General features: G+C 44.3%; 1 protein-coding gene across 1 annotated transcript in view; it reads right to left on the reverse strand.

Moving 5' to 3' along the window:
- Nucleotides 1-488: 488 nt before the first annotated feature.
- Nucleotides 489-19,671, reverse strand: part of COG5 (component of oligomeric golgi complex 5) — a 193,272-nt gene continuing 174,089 nt past the window's right edge. Inside the window, exons 19-22 of the mRNA XM_076328661.1 lie at nt 14,876-14,952; nt 14,130-14,256; nt 12,248-12,327; nt 489-867 (exon numbers count right to left, since the gene is read on the reverse strand). Coding sequence (XP_076184776.1) covers nt 753-867; nt 12,248-12,327; nt 14,130-14,256; nt 14,876-14,952 — 399 coding nt within the window. The 3' untranslated portion in view covers nt 489-752. The remainder of the gene's footprint in view (nt 868-12,247; nt 12,328-14,129; nt 14,257-14,875; nt 14,953-19,671) is intronic.

Genomic DNA, 19,671 nt, shown 5'->3' on the forward strand with positions numbered 1-19,671 from the left:
GGTGTTGCGTATTTTGTGAAACGGAGATGACTAATCATTAAGTCAGCCCTGCAGAGATGAGCATGTTCTGTGTGGAAGTCTTTACATGAAGCCATCCGAAGTGTATTTTGATGTTTTCTAGTTAGGAAGCTGCTGAAGAATTTCACATACTGAATTCAAGATTGGATAGCCAGTGTTCTTTATTACAGTTTAAGCAAAAAGAGAGTTGAAATCAATATAAATTATTTCAAAGTGAATAGCAGTGCAATAGAGAATCATTTACGTTATTTATAAATATTTTTCCTTGTGTTAAAATTAGTGATTTTTAGATGGAAACTGATGATTCTAGCATTTCAAAAGTACAATTTTCTGAATAAGGCTAAAATGTATCCAACTGTGTAAAACTATACTTGTAGGAAAAGAGCTACTTCCTTCTTCGAGATATTGAGCAATTATACTGTGGTATTTGAGCACGTTCTCATTTTACACCTTTCTAAATTCAAAAGGAATGCTGAAGAATGATTCATTTTTATTAGATGCAGATTTACAGCACATAAAATTTGTACGACTTTCTTACAATATTTGTGTATAATTACGTTCCTATAATGCGAATGTAGAGAAAGAAGACAGAAGTTTCATAGATGAAGCAGGTAAATGCATTTCATTGTAAAGCTTACGTATTTGGGAACAAGAACCGTAAGTATGTATGTGGCACCAAAGACCCATGACTGTTACTGTCCGCTCCCTGTTTTGAGAGAGTTGTGCAAACACGTTCACTGAAGGGTCGACATCGCTTTCTGCAGCAGCTGAACCATTATGGGATAGACTGGTGCAAACTCCTTTCCTTCTCTCGTTCTTACTGATTGGACATAAGCTTCCAGTGCACCGCTAAAAAAAAAAAAAAAAAGCTAAAGCAATTAAATAGCATATGAATACTGTAAGTTCAGGATCTGCAACTGAAATTAATCGACTTCTTCCCTACTACAGAATTTTCCTCAGATGAACTTGCATGTCTCTGGAAGGAAGTGGGCAAGAAAGGCCTTACAAAGCTGTACATAATTGTTGCATGATCTTTCTCTCCTTTTCTTGCATGGTTTGAGGAGTGAACAAGTTAACATTTAAATCGGCGGCAGCAGCATGTTGCAGATGGCTTGAAATGACAGCTCTGACGCACAGACGCGGGCACATTGCTGTACTGGTAACCTTTAGAAATGAATAGACTCCAGCTGCTGCAGACGCTAAGAGTACAACTTCCAGAATGAAAACTGGGACACTGGTGAGCAACCGAGATGCCTTTAGGTGATTTCCTGGCTACGTCTTTCAAACTGCCGCTGTCCTTTGGGAAATGCTGCACTAACCCACAGACAAAGGGTACGTGTGTGTCTTGTGTGTCTTTGCCGTGTTTTTCTCTTACACATTGTTGTAGGATGTCACACATATAAGTAGTCTTGTGTGATTTACCCAAATACAGACATTTCAAAGCTAAAAGGGGCAGCTGTGATTGTCTTGTACTTGGCTGTACGTAATTTAACTTGCTTTGCAATACAGGGCCACCTTTCATCCAGCGATTCTAGTAAATAGTATTGTTGAATGACAGCATATCTGTAAAACAAAGATTTTGTAAATGCTGATCTGTTCAGATTTTTGACTTCATTAAGTAGGCCAAGTTAGTTTTGCCATACTTAAATATGGCTTCTAATTTAATTAATTTTTCCCTCTCCTTGTTCTCTTCTATTTCTTCGTGTTATAGATGCAATGATCGTGGGGTTTCCTTCTAAAAACCCTTTCTTTATATTACATTCCATTGGTGCTATTTACAGCAAAATTGTGACATTTAGGAAAACATGCACAAACAACAGCCCCCATTTCAAGCGGGGACTAAGACAACACCCGGTACACGGCTGTTCCTCTTCTGGTTGGTGACAGCTGCAGCACTGATACAGGCTGTCATCACAGACCTTCCCGGCCGTACCCAGGCACCATCCCCCAGGGCAGCGGGTCCTGCTGCTAATGCCCAAGCAGCAGAGCTGAAATTGTCGCTCAGGGTCACTGAGTGGGGAAGCAGTCCTGCAGTTTTGTCTCCCGCATTCCTTTATGGAAGTGCGGGACACACCAGCACGGCTGCTCTGCCAGTGAGGGGTGCGCTGGGTTTTGGTAACGTGGCAGGAACATTCCCAGTGCCACTGGGGGAAGGTGGGTGCTTGTTGTGCACATCTGGCGATGTGAAGGGGGCTGTGGGGTTGAGCGAGATGGTAGCAGTGTCATGCATATAAATACACAGCAACTGCTGTAAGATGGTGGGCAGGGCCGGGGGGGCGGGGATAGCTGTGTTCATGTTCGCTGCTACTTCCAACAGCCAAGCTTGCTGTGAAATACTGCATTCCCGCACAGAGTTCAGGGGACCTAAGGCAGCACTGCCAACCCATGCGTGCCTGCTGGCAACTGGAGGTGATGAGAAGTGAGTAGGCATTTAATTAGGCAAGGCCTAAGGAAAGCAGAAGCACTCAAGAGTGCACACATACAGTCTCCTCCTGGAGGAGGATGAGAGAGGAGAGGCCCAGATCCCCGTGGGATGCTGCAGCACTGGGAAGCTACAGCCGAGCCTAGCAAACCTGGCGAACCAGAACAGGAGATGGTAGGAAGAAGCAGGGTCATAATACGCTTTGCTGCCAGTAAAGCTATTGCTAAACGAGGAAGGGCTCTGAACTTCCTAAATGAAAACTAAACCCCACCCATGTCAGAGCGCTGCTGGGAATCTCCAGCAAAGTTCATTTATTAACAAGTGGGAGATGCCTCTGAGGCCAAGAGCCTGGACTCGGTTTGCTGGAGAGACGAGTCTGAGCTTTGGGTTCTGAGAAGCCAGTGACAGCGATGACAGCCCGGCCCCGCGAGCAGGTCCCAGGGCTGCATCCGCTCCTGCCAGCACTTCTGACCTCCATCAAAGCCAGGCGCTGATCTGTAAGCCTCCCGGCCAGAGTGCAACAGGAGGAGTTGGGAGTCCACACGTGGCACGCACACACACAAAACCACACACTTGCAGTCAGACCCCCTGGCCTGTCGCTAATGGAGTCTGACAGGGAGAGTGACGCGTGCAACTGTGCTGAGCACAGGATGGGAATGAAACAGCACGGGCACGAGGCAATGCCCACCACCCACCGTAGCTCCCGACGTCCCCAGGCAGGGCAGCTGGACTTCAGACTCCCTCTTTTCTGAAACCCAGGACGCATTGTCCGAGACTGAGGTGATGCACAAGGAGGATGGACTGGATTATTGGAAAGAGTTGAGAGGTTTCAGAAGAATAAACTGACTGAGCAAAGAAACAGTCCCTCGTGCTGGCAGGGATGCACTTGAGAGCTCTTCAATTTTGACAACTTACTAGTGAGTTACTGCTGAGGGGTCCACACCAGGTACCAACACACTCTGAAGAGTCACTTGGCATTTTTTGCACATCAACAAACAGCAAGAGAAAAGTTATCCTCTGTTACAGCCAGAAAGGCAGGGAAAGAATATTTATTTTATCTAGCCAAAATAAAGCTGATTTTTCGCACCTGGTCAGCTCCCTGAAAACCTTCAGCCTGCTCTTCCCGATGGTCTTGGGGGAGCAGCGCAGGGTCTACAGGGAAAGAGGCAACAACTAAAAAAACTGCTTGCTATAGCCACAAAGTGCTTTGAGTGCAGCTCACCTTGCTCCCAGCACAGGCCATCGGCATGATGGACTGCAGAGGTCAGGCATATCCACAGGCAAGTTTTAAATCCCAAGATTTAAAGAGAAGAAGTGAGACTGGGTGAAAGGGACAGCAGGGAAGTGTGCTTTTTAGATAAACTGGCCTCTCGTGGCAATGAGGGGCAGAGCATGTCATGAGCAGACCGAGCAGTAGGTGGGAGATGCAGGCAGGGAAGGCTCAAGGATCCCATCAAGACGAGGGGAGATGCTTCAGAAGAGTCAGATGTGTCTCACATTCCACTCAGGTCAGTGTTCAAGTGCTCTGGTCAGCAATAATCGTTAAACTTGTTAGATGTTAGTTACCTGTAACACTGTCCCTCACAGCATCCTTCTGGACAAGTTGTCCAACTGTGGGATCAGTGGGTTCACGGTGCACTGGCTGAAGAACTGGCTGAAGGGCAGGGCTCAAAGGGTTGTAGTGAATGGGACTACAGCTGGCTGGCGACTGGTCACCAGCGGTGTTCCTCAGGGTTCAAATCTAGGGCCGGTTCTGTTCAATATATTTATCAATGATCTGGATGCAAGAGTTGAGTGCACCGTTAGCAAGTTTGCTGATGATACCAAACTGGGAGGTGCTGTTGACTCTCTTGAGGGACAAGATGCCTCGCAGACGGACCTACACAGATTGGAGCATTGGGCTATGATTAATGGGATGAAATTTAACAAGTCCAAATGTCGGATTCTGCACCTAGGATGGAGTAATGCCGGGCACAAGTACAAACTGGGAGGGCAGTGGCTGTAGAGCAGCCCTGCAGAAAGGGAGCTGGGGGTGCTGGTCGACAGCAGGCTCAATATGAGTCAGCAGTGTGCCCTGGCAGCCAAGAGGGCAAACCACATCTGGGGGTGCGTCAAACACAGTATAACCAGCTGGTGAAAAGAGGTGATTGTCCCGCTGTATTCAGCGTTGGTGCGGCCTCACCTGGAGTACTGTGTGCAGTTCTGGGCCCCACAATTTAAGAAGGATGTGAAGGTCCTTGAATGCCTCCAGAGGAGGGCAACAAAGCTGGTGAGAGGGCTGGAAGGCATGTCCTGTGAGGAGCGGCTGAAGACTTTGGGCTTGTCTAGTTTGGAGAAAAGGAGGCTGAGGGGCGACCTCATTGCTCTCTACAGCTTCCTGAGGAGGGGAAGTGGAGAGGGAGGTGCTGAGCTCTTCTCCCTGGGATCCAGGGATAGGATGTGTGGGAATGGTTCAAAGCTGCGCCAGGGGAGGTTCAGACTGGACGTGAGGAAGCATTTCTTTACCAAGAGGGTGGTCAAACATTGGAACAGGCTTCCTGGAGAGGTGGCCGATGCCCCAAGCCTGTCAGTGCAATGCCCCAAGCATTTGGACAATGCCCTTAATAACATGCTTTAACTTTTGGTCAGCCCTGAAGTGGTCAGGCAGTTGGACTAGATGATCGTTGTAGGTCCCTTCCAACTGAAATATTCTATTCTATTCTATTCTATTCTATTCTATTCTATTCTATTCTATTCTATTCTATTCTACTCTACTCTACTCTACTCCACCTTCTACAAAGAATAGTCCCTTGTCTTAAAGAGACAGTTGAGAAACTCCTGTGACAGTTTTCTTACTGTAACTGAACTGTCATTTGTCTTGCTGAATCTCTCCCCTTCCACTCACCAGTGTCCCTGTCTTTTCCTCTATACACTCCCCAAAGTTTGTTGGGCCCAAACAGTTTTTAGAAGTCATCAAAAGCTGAAAATAGAAAAAAAACCATATTGACCTGCTTAACTTAGAAAGCTCTGACACCTCTTGGTGAAGTTGTGGGTTGGCATCATTATCCAGATGGTAACACTGCTATCCCTTTCTGACTTTATCTCCTTGCTTTGAAAAAGCCCTTGAAAAAGATGACAGAGATAACCAGATCCCTTCAGATGAAAGGGAGAAGCTTTACCCTAAAAGCAGCATCCAAAACCACTCAATATCAGCCCTTGATAATCCTTAGCCAGACTGTTATTCCCATCAGATCAAACGAGAGGGAATGAGATTTAGGCTACGCTAAATGCCAAACACCAGTATTAGAGTCCTGCTGTCACGCCTTCCAGCAGCTTTTATCTTTTTTCTTTCTCTCCTGCCTCAAAAGAATCTGATTTAACTGGAAAAACCAACTCCATGAGTGGCAGCCACTGTCCTCTTACAACTCAAAAAGCAGCTAAAAAGAACTCGGTGAATTGTTTGGTGGCCTCAGAACTGCCCAGACCCACCTCCTTCCCAGCAGAGACCAACAGCCAACAGAAGCTGGTCTTTCTCAGCTCTCTTCTGCTGTGCTTGCTCTTTTACTGTGGCTTTGCTTGCGTTGTTTCAGAGAGACAGAGTCAAACATCATCAATATGACCAGCCCAGAAACATCTTAACTAACTCTCTTTTCTGCTTAAAAGACAACCAGTAATTACTACTCCATCAGTACTATAAGGTGAATTCTCAGGCATTTTTCTGAAACAGACCTTGTACAGCTCTACACTAAACAATGAAAATAAAAGCCTTCTCAATACTCTGAGACTAAATGCATTCACTATTTTCCCATGTCCCATGTTTGCATCTTCAAGAAAAGTATTTAAATGCTCTAAAGCTGAGTGTTAAAATGCAATTCATAATCAATAACTTGACCTGAAACGCTAAAACAAAAGCTTGGTTCTTCTCAGACAGTAAGAGTTTTGCTAATGGCCAAATCCATGACAAAGGCACAGTGAGCATCGACTTCTCACCAAATGTAGCATTTCTGTCAGGCTCCCTTGACTTGTCAGCCTTCAACTTGTGAAGGTTATTTTGCAAATTCCACATCTCCCATTGGCGGGGATTTCACTGTAACTCTGGGGGAACAACTGATGGGCACTGCAGTGCCAAGGGAATGAACAAGTCATGGAGAAACATCTACCACTCGACAGAGGACATGGGTACCTCCAGAGCAGAACCAACCTGGGGAACTACCTGCTTCATGTACCCATTGAGGCAGGGCAGCAGTCTGCCTCCCACACGAGCAGGTGTAAGAAAGCAGCCGGAGGGGCCTCGCACTGAGTGAGAGGATGAAAAGCTGCTGCAGCTGCTAAAGGCTGGGAGCCAAGAGGCAGCCGCAGTCACCTGGAGCTCCATACCCTAGCTGGTGACCTCAGAACAACTCATAATCATGGTCAAGCTCTGATCAGCTCAGGAAAATCTTCTGTGCATTGCTGCCCATCGTAACGACACGATGGTGACAGGCCAGGAAGCCTGTCCATCCCATTAGGAACAGCACCCCGGTAACAAAAGGTCCAGGTAGTAAAATGGCAGAAATCACGAATCCAGGGAGAAAGAATGTTGGGAGTCCAGAGAATAACGGTGAGGTTGCTTCAGAGTGCGAGGGAAGAATGGGCGGGGAGAGGTAACTGAAAGCACCAACGGTCATAAAGTAGATGTGATTTCAGAAGTACATTTGGGATGGGAACGTTGTTTCTCTGAAGACAGTTACCAAGTCTTAAGGGTGGGATTTCAGGATTGCGACATACAGAAATACGGACAGTGCAGGAAGCTGCTTACGGCCAAGCAAGATGGTTGCTGCTGCACGCAGCCAGATTTCATCTCAGGCTTGTAACAATACGCTTCACTGAAGTTGCTGAGATGCCTACATGACTGCACCTCATTTTGGGAGACATAAATTAGTTTAGTAGCAATGTTAACACTTGAAATGCAGATTTTATGATGACATTTTTGTAAGCTTTACCAATCCTAGCTCAAACGAGCTTTTGTAAACTATGCTGGCAGTACAGAATTCAGTTCAGATGCACCGGTTTACCATTAAAATCTTGTATTAAAAAAAGGTAGACTTGCTCCTGTAGAGGACACTGTAAAAACACTAGTGCATAAGTAGTAATGGAAAAATAAACAGCATCATGGGTGAAAGCAGTATCATCAAGTCTCCAGCGCAGAAGAGATCACAGCTGTTGTCATATAAAAAGATGTAATTTATAGTTGTAGTACCGATGTTTAAGAAGATGGAAGAAACCCTGTTTATGTAATATACAAAACATACTCTTGAAGGGATTAGACTAAATAATGCCCTAAATTCAGCATCTTCCAGCCTAATAAAGGACATAAAACCTGTTCAGCAATCTGTTTCTATTTTAAAAGACAAGCTATGGTATACATTACAAATATTGTTTGTAAAAGAGAGCTATGGAAAGAGGGTTGGTGGGATGTTCTGCATACATTAATGCTTCATTAAAAATGCCGTAAGAAGTAAGGAAAAAAAAAATGTAAGTTTAAGATGCCCTCCCACATAAGGAAAAGGATTTTAAAGCACTTATTAAATTACTTCATTTGCTTGAGCAAAAACATGAGCTTTCTTGGAAATCAGGACAAGCTGATTATATAAGACCCAGATAGTTCTTTTTTAAAATGTTATTTCAACCCATGAAGACTTATATCTACAGTTAAAAGAAAAAAAAAGTGTATGATTTGGGCTGTGGTTCTTAAAGGGACCTATTCATTTAGAATAACTCTAATTAATTAGTTAATTTTATATGGAATTGTGAATAGTAGCACTACCCTCCTGGGCTCTGACTCGGTCAAATGGAGCCTGATTTAAATCGTAAGCTTCAGAAGAGGCAGGGATCATCTTTCTGTTCAGTACTGGGGTAGTGCCCCATGCACTCAGGTCCCGATCAATTAGCAGGGCAGCTGGAGGACAGCAGGGCCAAGAGTTTTCTTTTGTTAAAAGTCTGTTTGCTCTGCAAACTTCAGGGCAAAGAGGAAAGTGGAAAATATGCTGAGTAAGAGCACATCTGTCTGACACCAGGTCTATTTAATCGAGTGCTATAAAAGTTACTATAAAAACTGAACAGTAAAATCTCCAACAGCATCATCTGCAGCACAACAGATTAGCAAGAGACATCTCCGGTTTATTCCAGATTGCATAATACAGAGATCAAAGGGACCGTGCGTTGACAGACAAGCATAAGTGATGCGGAGGGTTTTTATGAATGGCCTGGCGCTGGCCGGGGGAGTGCTCGGAGACGCAGGCGTCGCAGCCAGCACGTGGCAGCCCTCCAGCTATGCTGCGTGGCTGCCGCTTGCTTGGTTTAAGCAGAGCGGAGCAGTGACCCAGCACAGCTCTGCTGCTTGTGGCAAAGCTGTCACACTGCTGCGCCTAGTGAGACTGAACCTAATGCACAGATGGGGCTTTCGTGGTGGTCCCCAAGCTGGCATTTGTCCCTGCCCCCTGGCAGGTTAGTGGTCAGAGCCGCTCTCTGGCTTGGGACATCAGCTCGTTGTGAAAATGAACCCTTCACTGGGCCTGACTTTGAACTCTGCTCCAGCAACGGTGAGCTTGAATAAGGGGAGTTTACTCACACTCGAATGGTAAAGATAAGAATTTGGCCCTTGAGTGGGTGAACCGTCCTTCAGGCTGGCTCAAATCCTGGCACGTCTAACAGGAAGGTTTATTTTATGGAAGAAAAGTTGAGTTTTCAAACTTAATTTAAAAAGAAGAAGAAAAACGTGCCCTGGCTGCTTAAAGAAGCACTCCTTGCAACACAATCCCCGCTCCGGGAGGACGCCTGCAGCAGGGTGATCTCACCTAACTTTAAATGCCTGCAGGGCAGCTGTCTGCCTGAGAGAGCTCCCGTGTCCCAGCCCACACTCCCTTCACTGAGCAGAGAAAATGGAGCTTTCAGGACACAACGCAACTGACCTATTTTAGGTACCTACTTCAAGATGAGATGAATCAGCCCCAGCAGCGCCTGTGTCTCTCTGTTGACTATAAAGGGAGTCTAGCTAATATACCTCTGCCAGGTAAATCCCACCCTTCATGCTGAAGACAAGCAGAAAGAAATGCACAAAAATGCTCAGAATGCTACCAATTCATAACATTAACACCACGTTGCACATGAAGCATTTAAGATCTACAGAGCGGAAGAAGCACTGCAATTAGCGTTAATATGAAGCTGTAAGGATTCTGACAACACAAGTAAATTAATATCTAAGCAGCAGGTCCCTAGAGTAATTGCACAGTTGTTACAAAGGGAAGTTGCAAAGTTGCAGTAAACGTAAAGATAATTTCTTGATGTAGGTCAGTGCAGGGATCTGAAGGCTCAAAACATCCAAGGTTCAATTAGCACAGCTGAACAACTGCAGGTGGAAAAAGCTTGAAGAGGATGACTGGTAAAAGACTCCAGACAAATGAGCAAGATGCCTGTAATTCAACTTAGGTTCATGAGAGACACATGAAGAGCAGGCTTAGAAATGTTCTCATAGAGTATTAAAGAAAATATGAGTGAAATGTGGTGATACTAGTGACTGACATTCGCTTGCCTGCCTTATGTACAGATAACCGGCCTATTTAGAAATGACTAACAGGCATGAGAGGAGATGGTAAAAAGGTGAATGCATATAGCAATGCCTACAGAAGTTACTGGTGTCTGCAAAGGAGAACCATCCCCTTCACTCACTGCATTCAAGCGTTGGTCAGCTAGCCCCGGCTCTTTGCTCCGACATGCAGTGCTACACAACCTGCCAACCAAACTACCTGAGGGAAGAGTCTGCTTGACAAATCCAGTGTAGTTAATTCATGTGGCTCAGCAAAGCTGCATGAGTGGTGCCTGCAAGCGGTGGGCCTGGGGATGGATGGAGAAGCAGCCAAGCGTGGACAGTGACAAACAGCCTTGCTCTGGCGTACCAAGAGTAGGGAAGAGCCACTGGAGAGCCAACAGATGCCTTTGGCAAGGGCAGATCTTCAAAGCTGCCCTCTCCATGCCCTGGGAGGATGGATGTCCGAGCAATGTCCAGGCATTCCACAGTACAAAGGAAAAGGACCACAGCCTCACCATAAAATGCTCAAGTGATAACCTTGCCAAGTGATAAAACCTTGCAGCAGCACATTCTTGAGATTACAAAGTTAAAATATTTTAATAGTGGTATCTCATGCAAAATGAATAAAGGATTCAATGAAAGGATTGAAATGAAAAGCTTAAGTATTCCAGCTACGCTGTTTGGTCTAATGGATGACACTCCCTCTCTGCCTAAAAGCCCTGTCCCAAGGCTTGTCCCTTAATACCTCCATGGTCAGAGCAATTTGTCAGTGTCTGAACATGACCACCAGCAAGCCCATTAACTGAATCAGTCTGGATGAAATTTAACTGCAAGCAAAGACAAAAATGTGTTGTAGTTCAAGGATGGCATTTTCAAATTTGTGTAAAAGTACTGAAGAGAACAAAATCCCATCAGTTCTCAAATTATTTGCATTCTTGGCTTTCCCTAACATATCTGAAATTCAACATTGTCAGTTTTGCCAGTACTATCAGGACAGAAATTACAATCAAAATATTCATAACTAAGTTACATATAGAGCTGTATCAGCCCTGTACCTATTAGCCATTCCCCTGTAATTCAAGGTGTCATGGCTTGAGATTCAAGAAAACCTAGTTTTGTAGCCAAACTAGACTAACAACATGTATGATTTTCAAAAAATACTCTTTTAATGCACATATGAAGAGACACAGTTTGCATTTTAATATTTTGGAAATAAATCCTACTAACAGCTACTAGTGATCATCTAGTATTTCCTTAATTGGCCTGAGCACTACACCGGACTGTATGGTGCTATCAGCTTCAAGAACTGTAAATATTTATATATATATTTTATATATTATAGCAGCCAGACTCCTCTTGGCTGCTTTAAAAGTGTGGACAGATAATGGTCGATTTTCTCAAGCACAACCACTGCTGGCTGGAACTTAAATGATTTATGATTTCAGCAAAAGCTGGCAACATCCACGCACAGAAGTTCAAGGACTGAGTTGGCTCCCAGGCCAGATCGAGCCTGGTGCAGCTATGTGTGACAACCTTTCCCATGCCACTGGAGTGGGTGACACCGAGGTCAGGACAGGACACCGAGAAGATGGCTGGAAGAATTACGGTGTTAGGAGCCAAATGATCATCTGAGCCTTGAATCCTGAGGATCCTCAGGCTGGCTCTGTCACGTTCATACAACACATCTGTTCTCTCCAACACACTTTAAAAATCTGCTTGTTTTGAAAAACAAGACTCTTCATAACTTTTTGTAACATTTTAAGATGCAAAATAGTGTTTAGCTATAAAGTCATCTACCCTAGGAAGATTTTAAAAATCTGATGTAATTATCGCTTCCTAAAGATCCTGGGCTGATTTCCTGAAGAGCAACGTTACAGGGGTGTAATGTGTAAGGGTCTTCCATTTTTAATTTCCTACCTACATTTTCATTGCTTAAGCTTCCAAAGCTTCTCTTTCCTGGTACACAAGACAGGACGGCTGCAGCCTTGACTTTCCAACAGTTGAGAGAGGCAGTTTTGCTAAAACACAGTATTAATTTAAACCACCATTGTGCATGGTTTCCTTCTTTTGCAAGAGGATTATGTGCTCCTTCCGAAGGCACTGGAGGGTTTGGGTATGAGGGGTGGAGGGAAGTGTTCAGTTTATATATTCTCCCATTTTGCTACTCATCCCATGATTACTTTTCAAGACCAGTCCTGGTGTGCAGATAAGTTACTGCTCCATCATCATAAATGTAGAGAAGAAAGAAGCATGATTTTTACCGTATGAGAGCAAGCCTGTCTTTTTCAGATGGATGATCATCAAGCCACTGGGAGTAGCGGGCAATGGACCACTCAGCCCTCTGATAGAGAGAAACACAAACAAACACCAATTACACATAAATGTGAAAAAGGAAACACACACACCAATTTCAGAATCAAAGATGGCATAAATGAAGGCCACACGAGGCTCTCTTAATACTGCAGTGATGCAGAATGAGTTAAGGAATCAGAGACAACAGAAATAGCCCGATACATTATTTGAGAGCTCAGAGGTGATCTCCTACATCAGCTGTTTGCCCAATTCTGACAGGGGTTTGAATCTAGATTTCCTGCATCTTACACCAGCAGGATCCAGGCAATTTGCAGTCTGGGATAAGACCTGCAGTTTCTTAGAATCATAGAATCATGGAATCATAGAATCATTGAGGTTGGAAAAGACCTCTAAGATCATCGAGTCCAACCACTGACCCAACACCACCATGCCCACAAACCATGTCCCTAAGTGCCTCATCTACACGTCTTTTAAATACCTCCAGGGAGGGGGACTCCACCACTTCCCTGGGCAGCCTGTTCCAATGTTTCACCACTCTTTCAGTAAAGAAATTTTTCCTTACATCCAATCTAAACCTCCCCTGGCTCAACTTGAGGCCATTTCCTCTCGTCCTATTACTAGTTACTTGGGAGAAGAGACCAACACCCACCTCGCTACAACCTCCTTTCAGGTAGTTGTAGAGAGCGATGAGGTCTCCCCTCAGCCTCCTTTTCTCCAGGCTAAACAACCCCAGTTCCCTCAGCCGCTCCTCATAAGACTTGTGCTCCAGACCCCTCACCAGCTTCAGTGCCCTTCTCTGGACACGCTCCAGCACCTCAATGTCCTTCTTGTAGTGAGGGGCCCAAAACTGAACACAGTATTCGAGGTGCGGCCTCCCCAGGGCCGAGTACAGGGGCACGATCACTTCCCTACTCCTGCTGGCCACACTATTTCTGATACAGGCCAGGATGCCATTGGCCTTCTTGGCCGCCTGGGCACACTGCCGGCTCATGTTCAGCCGGCTGTCGACCAGCACCCCCAGGTCCTTTTCCGACAGGCAGCTTTCCAGCCACTCTTCCCCAAGCCTGTAGCGCTGCATGGGGTTGTTGTGGCCCAAGTGCAGGACCCGGCACTTGGCCTTGTTGAACCTCATACAATTGGCCTCGGCCCATCGATCCAGCCTGTCCAGGTCCCTCTGCAGAGCCTTCCTGCCCTCGAGCAGATCAACACTCCCGCCCAACTTCGTGTCGTCTGCAAACTTACTGAGGGTGCACTCAATCCCCTCGTCCAGATCATTGGTAAAGATATTGAACAAGACCGGCCCCAAAACTGAGCCCTGGGGAACACCGCTCGTGACCAGCCGCCAACTGGATGTAACTCCATTCACCACAACTCTCTGGGCCCGGCTGTCCAGCCAGTTTTTGACCCAGCGCAGAGTACACCTGTCTAAGCCGTGAGCCGCCAGCTTCTCGAGGAGAATGCTGTGGGAGACAGTGTCAAAGGCCTTACTGAAGTCCAGGTAGACCACATCCACAGCCTTTCCCTCGTCCACTAGGCAGGTCACCTGGTCATAGAAGGAGATCAGGTCATAGAAGGAGATCATTCTTCTATGAGCTGACAGAATATTAAAGAATTGAGAGTCTATTTAAAATCAGGTTATCATCTTCCTACTGTTAATTAATCAAAATATGAAGTCAATGACCATAACACCTTTGCCACAATAAAAACAAAAGCCCACAAATCATATAACATATGAGCTTGAATACTTTTTAACTAAAATAACTAGGGCAAACTACAATGTTCATTCCTCTTTAGGACATCTTGAAAGGAAAGACAGGTTGATCTTATTACCTGGAAGGGTGATTTTAACTCTGGTGGTGCTCTTGTAAATAAGAACTGAAGAATAATGCTGAATGGAATAACCTCTCCCAGAGATGGGCTACTGGCAATATGCTCACTGGTCTGGAACAGCAGTGGTCTGGAAAAATGTAACAATATACTTGTGAAAGGAAGAAAAAGCTTATCTTAGAATCATAGAATCATAGAATAGTTTGGGTTGGAAGGGACCTCTAAAGGTCATCTAGTCCAACCCCCCTGCCGTGGGCAGGGACATCTTCAACTAGATCAGGTTGCTCAGAGCCCTGTCCACATTAGAAAAATGCCTATATGGTGGCAATAGTTTGTTAGGATAGAATCTTCTATTTTTTTTCCACTAGTCTGCATCTTAGGTTTTCAACACAGGTTCAATTTGTAAAAATTTACACAAGTTGCCTACTGTAATTAAACAACATAGGACTGTAAATTTTATATTTCAGTGAAAACACTTAAGGTAACTATAGAACTCACTGTCATACAGAAGCTGCACTGAAAGCAACACAAAAAAAGTACAATTTGGCCAACATTTGCATGACAAAGATTGTTAAATCATAGTTATACTCTGCATAAAATTTAAAAGAACTTTAATCTATTTCTAATTTGCAGGTGGGTGTCACCAAAATAGCTCTCAGTTCAATCAGATCTAACACGAGGTAATAAATCAGTTTTGAAATACAGTTTGGTCACACTGCCAATTGCTAGTTCCTGCGACTGCAACTCACCTGAATGACCTCAGCTGTCTGTAAGATTTTCCTAGGTCAGAGACTCGCCGACACAGCGGTGCTACTGCTAACTCCATCTATAAAAACAAACATTTTAATTTGAATTAGATGATTGACCCAGAATATGAAACTTGGTATTGAAGTAGCCTGCCTTTAAGCAATAATCCAAACTTGCAGACCAAGTTACTGACTTCTCACTGGTGGCTGAATTTGAGGCAATAAGCTATCCTTTCCTTTCTTACTCCATTGCCCAAGCCAAGACTTTTGCCTTATTCTTGGCAACACAGTAAGCATCCCATGACAAACGATAGTGATAGCCTCTAGTTAAGAACATAAGGGGTCTTGTGAGCTTTCTGAGACTGAAGCTTTGTTTCTCACAGCAGGTTTATTTTGTTGGTGATGAGTTTCCTGATGAAACGCTTACGTCAATACCCCAAAAATCTGACTGCAGCCTGGGAAGAAAGCAAATCTAGGCAGGTCTCCACAAACCACTCCTAAAGCAGTAAAAATGCGTACCCATTTCAGCTGGGCACCCTTTCCTTTGGCAAAGGACAAGGTTAAAGTGATTCTTTCCCAAACACTCGGCCCCAAATTCTGGGGCACAAAACCTAAGCAGATTAGATAGAAGACAGCTGGGACCTACTGCCACACGGTCATATGGAATCACAGGCAAAAAAGCATCAGTAAGAGCATTATTTTCATACTTATTTTCATACTGTTTGGTCTCTGAGTTGCAGCAGCCACCTTTAAAAACAAACAATTTTTAAACTGCCTGTTTTTTAAGCACTGGAGTTCACCTGCCTTTCCGAACAAAAGCCATGCTCCACTTGGGTTTTTATATCATTCACATGAGACTGAATTCTGCCACAGGCTCTTCATTAACAGTGAGGACACAGAAGTGAGAAAGAGTAATTTCACTTCCAGATCCCAGACTGAACATGAACATTACATGGCAAAGTTTCAGTTAATATGCACACCAATACAAACACCACCAGTCAAAAAACTCCATAGGTAAAGCAATTTTAGCCAGATATGGATTAAGTCTGTATTTTTTGCGTTCCTGAAGTGTCAGTCAAGAGAGGGATGCAAGCTTTATTCTCCACGTACGTTTTTTAAAATCCCCAACTTGAAAGACTATTCAGACTTTGATATCCACATAATGCACAATTAAGGTAAGTTTCAAAGGATGAAAGCTAAAATAAGTAACAAGATCAAAAACACCATACAATAAGCTTCCCATTTAAGTAACATTGCTGAATGAATTTCAAAGCATTTGTGATTAAGACACTATTTAAAGGGAAGTCTTTAATACTATTATTTTTCCCCGCCGTAGCATTTCCTCAGACAGAGCTGGCTGCTGGGCCACCGGCTTCACCAAGAACATTTAACTATGCTGGGGTTCCAGCATAAACAAGAAAGATGGTGTGGCGAACTATGATGCCATAGTTCATCTAAAACCAGAAGAAATTACATTAGCAATTAATGTAAATCAAGGCCATATACTTCAGGCACCCATCTTAAAAAGCAGGTGCCAGGATGGGAGTCATCTCACCTACTTCTCGACATCTACAGGTTCTCTTCATACTCAGTGGAGAGAAACAGCCACTCCTGGGGTGTGGTGCATCCTTCCCCGAGGTAGACATCCAAAATAGGTCAGGTAGGTCATGTTGTAGGAGTATCCACCTACATGACACTCAGTCAGACAAAGCTGGGAAAGCCAGAGGGCTTAACCCAGGCACCTACACTTCCTTTACGGACAAGGAGAGGAGGGCACCTCTGAAAGGCGATGGGCAAAGCCCCACAGAGCTAGCCTACAGGCAGTGCAAAGCCGCTCCCCGAGCCTAGGAACCTTGGAGTACATGCCCCACATCAAGCACTTCCAGGCCGCTTGAAATCTGCGTTTTATATTAAGCAGAAATTCGCAGAAACAGAAAGTGAATAAAAATCCAGAAAGCGGAAATAAGGATCTTTGTCTTCTGCTTTCAGATGAATGCTCCAGCCCTGGGTAACAGCCTGGCTCCCTCCTGCCTGCTGCTCTTCTTACCCCAAATCTTCTACTCTAGGCTATGAACTGGCCCCTTCTCTACAGCTGGGTGGGATCCCTGCCCTGTCCCCCTGTAACCCTCGCAGCCTGAGGGCTAGGTCACCTCTCCTGCATGCAGGCGCAAGGGGTACCTGTTTCTTGGCCTGAAGAGCACGTACAACTCAGCTCTGCAGTTCCTGAGCAAGCACACTATCCACCAGACAGTGCAAAACACATGCAAATGGGAAGCCACCATCCCCACGCTTGAGGAGGAGCTGTCGGCTGCTGTGCTGTGTGCTGAATTTGCCGGCACAAGGGAGCGAGGTTGAGGGCGCACTCCCAGGACAGGCAGGTTCTCTCTGGGGATTTCTGCAGGGAGGTGCTCCAACTCCAAACTGCGATGAAGCTTAGAGCAAGATCAGCATGTTCCCCCAGATCCCCTGCAATGCTTCTGAGCATGTATGGGAGCCAAGAGGCCGGTTTGCTACACAGGTTCATAAGCAAGTAGCCAAAAAGAGGAGCTAATTAAGTAGACTTTGCTGCATCATGATACAAGAACCCTACAGACCCTGAAAAACAAATGGGAGCAAGACTCTGATTTCTCCAGAGCTTCTTTTTGGGCATCAGTATTGGCTAGGGGCAGCTGGAAGTAACTAATATCCTGCTGGAGCTGGTGTCCCAGCTCTGGTGGGAGCCGTGGGCTTGTAGCTGTGAAGAACCAGGGAGAAGATAATTCTTTTAAGTGCTTTAGAGAATTTGGTAACAGGCAACAAACTGCCAGTCTGACTTGTGCAAACAGAGATGCATGGATTAAACTGTACTCATGAGGGGAAAGAAATCCCAGTATAGCAAAATATAATTTTGCTTAATAAGTTTTAAACTATTGTTTCACTCCTGAAACATAATATGATGTAATGAGATGTAAGTGAAACTTTCTACAGCTTAACCAGTTCCTTATTAAAACAAATTTAAATGATTTCTCTTGAACATACTTGGCAGTTTCCATAAATCAACGTTTTTAGTCTTAAGTACTAAAGAATAAAATTTACTTTGGAAAATTCTATTACTTCATCTTCAACCTTTATTCACTGTAGGAAATTATTAGTATTGCTAGAACTAGATAGATTTAATGTCAGCAGATGGTTGATTCGTGAAGTACTAGTTGCCAAAGAAAAAAATTGGTTTTAAGCTTTGCAGCATCCTATACCATCTCAAATTGACTCATGAAGAGTGGGAATGAGTGAAACCTAATGTGGTAAAAATGTACATAAACCACAGAAACTTTTTTTCTTAATTTACAACACTAGTTTGCTATGTGTTATAACCCAATCTCTCCAATAAAAACTATGCTTCACATAATAACTAAGATTGTTTTCTTCACTTGAATTTTAGCTATTTGTCTGAGCCCAATGATGTAGTGAGATGCTACAGCATCTTTCTGCTGTTACATTCATTTCTGCAGGCCCACTGAGCGGCGTTTTGTGTTTTTGTGAGCATCGTGCCGGCTGGCACCACTGGCCTGGGAGCGAGTGCCAGGGAGGAATCATTCGGCTGGAACAGCTGCTGTTTCTAAGGTGCTGGAATTGGGCAGAGGATTGAGCATACATCACTTCTTGGTTTTGCTACCTGTCATCACCTGAAGCCGCATCAACTGTTGATTCATGCAGCATGTTTACACAGTAGCAGCTTTTGCTATGATATACAGCTATAGTTTCCAAGCATTTTGGTGAGCTTTTACAGGTCGGGTGATGTTTTTGGCTGTCTGCAAGCCAGTTATTTGGATCGCATGTGCAAGGCCTTTCATATAGCCATGTCCTATGGACTTTACATATGAAAGGGTAATCAGTCTTTTTTGTTTCTTTTCCAAATTTCTGTCCCAGAACTGCAAATTTGAAAATTCAGATATCCAGGTTAAATTCAGTGATAAATCAGGTGTCCAAGCAGTAATTTGCAACCACAGAGGCTTGATCAACTAACGTGAGATAATCATTAACACAGGATCCAAGAGAAGCAGTAGGAAGAGCATGTGCCTGCCGAGAAGGAAGGGGCAGCTAGAACAGAAGAAGGCCTAATGACTCTGCCTCATTTCTTCTAACTTTGTTCAAAACCCATTGCTTTTCCATGATTTATTCATATTATTTTGCTATGCTTCACAGAACACAGTGGCAGACCCCGGCCCAACATATGCTGCTTCTCAATGATTCTTGCTCTCTAAGCTCAAAAAGGCTATATTATCTTTTCTTCTCATATGACCCTGCCATAGCCCATGGCTAGGTGGTCAATTATCTGTTGAACTATTCACTGGCTAGCCATATTGTAAAAAAAACATCACATGGCTGGCTTCTCTAATTGGATTATGTTCAGCAACCCAAGGGTGAAGTTAATACGTAGTCTAGATACAGATAATGCATATATATTGAAGAGCGCTTTGAAAAACCCTATAGTGAAGTTATTGTTTAGTGCCTAGTGCCTAGTGGTATTTTCAAGATCTCTCATTACTAAACAGCTGTTTTTTCAGCTGGAAAATCTTAACATTAAATTTTTAGCAATTACATTTCCTCCTGGCCAAGATGAATTCTCAGTTTTTAAATGTTAACTCAAAATGCTTTTTTTTAGCCATTCACCGGGAGAGAATGCTTTAACAAGCAAGGGAGCAGAAGAGCTCTGAACTAAATGAAAGAAGCTGGCCTTGAAGGGATGTGGAACTCGATTTCTCCCCCCATGCAGCAATTCCAAAACGGTTGATGTTTAAGTAAATCCTTCAGCTGTAATA

This window comes from Aptenodytes patagonicus, chromosome 1, assembly GCF_965638725.1.
Source record: "Aptenodytes patagonicus chromosome 1, bAptPat1.pri.cur, whole genome shotgun sequence".
In the NCBI taxonomy this organism is placed as follows: domain Eukaryota; kingdom Metazoa; phylum Chordata; class Aves; order Sphenisciformes; family Spheniscidae; genus Aptenodytes; species Aptenodytes patagonicus.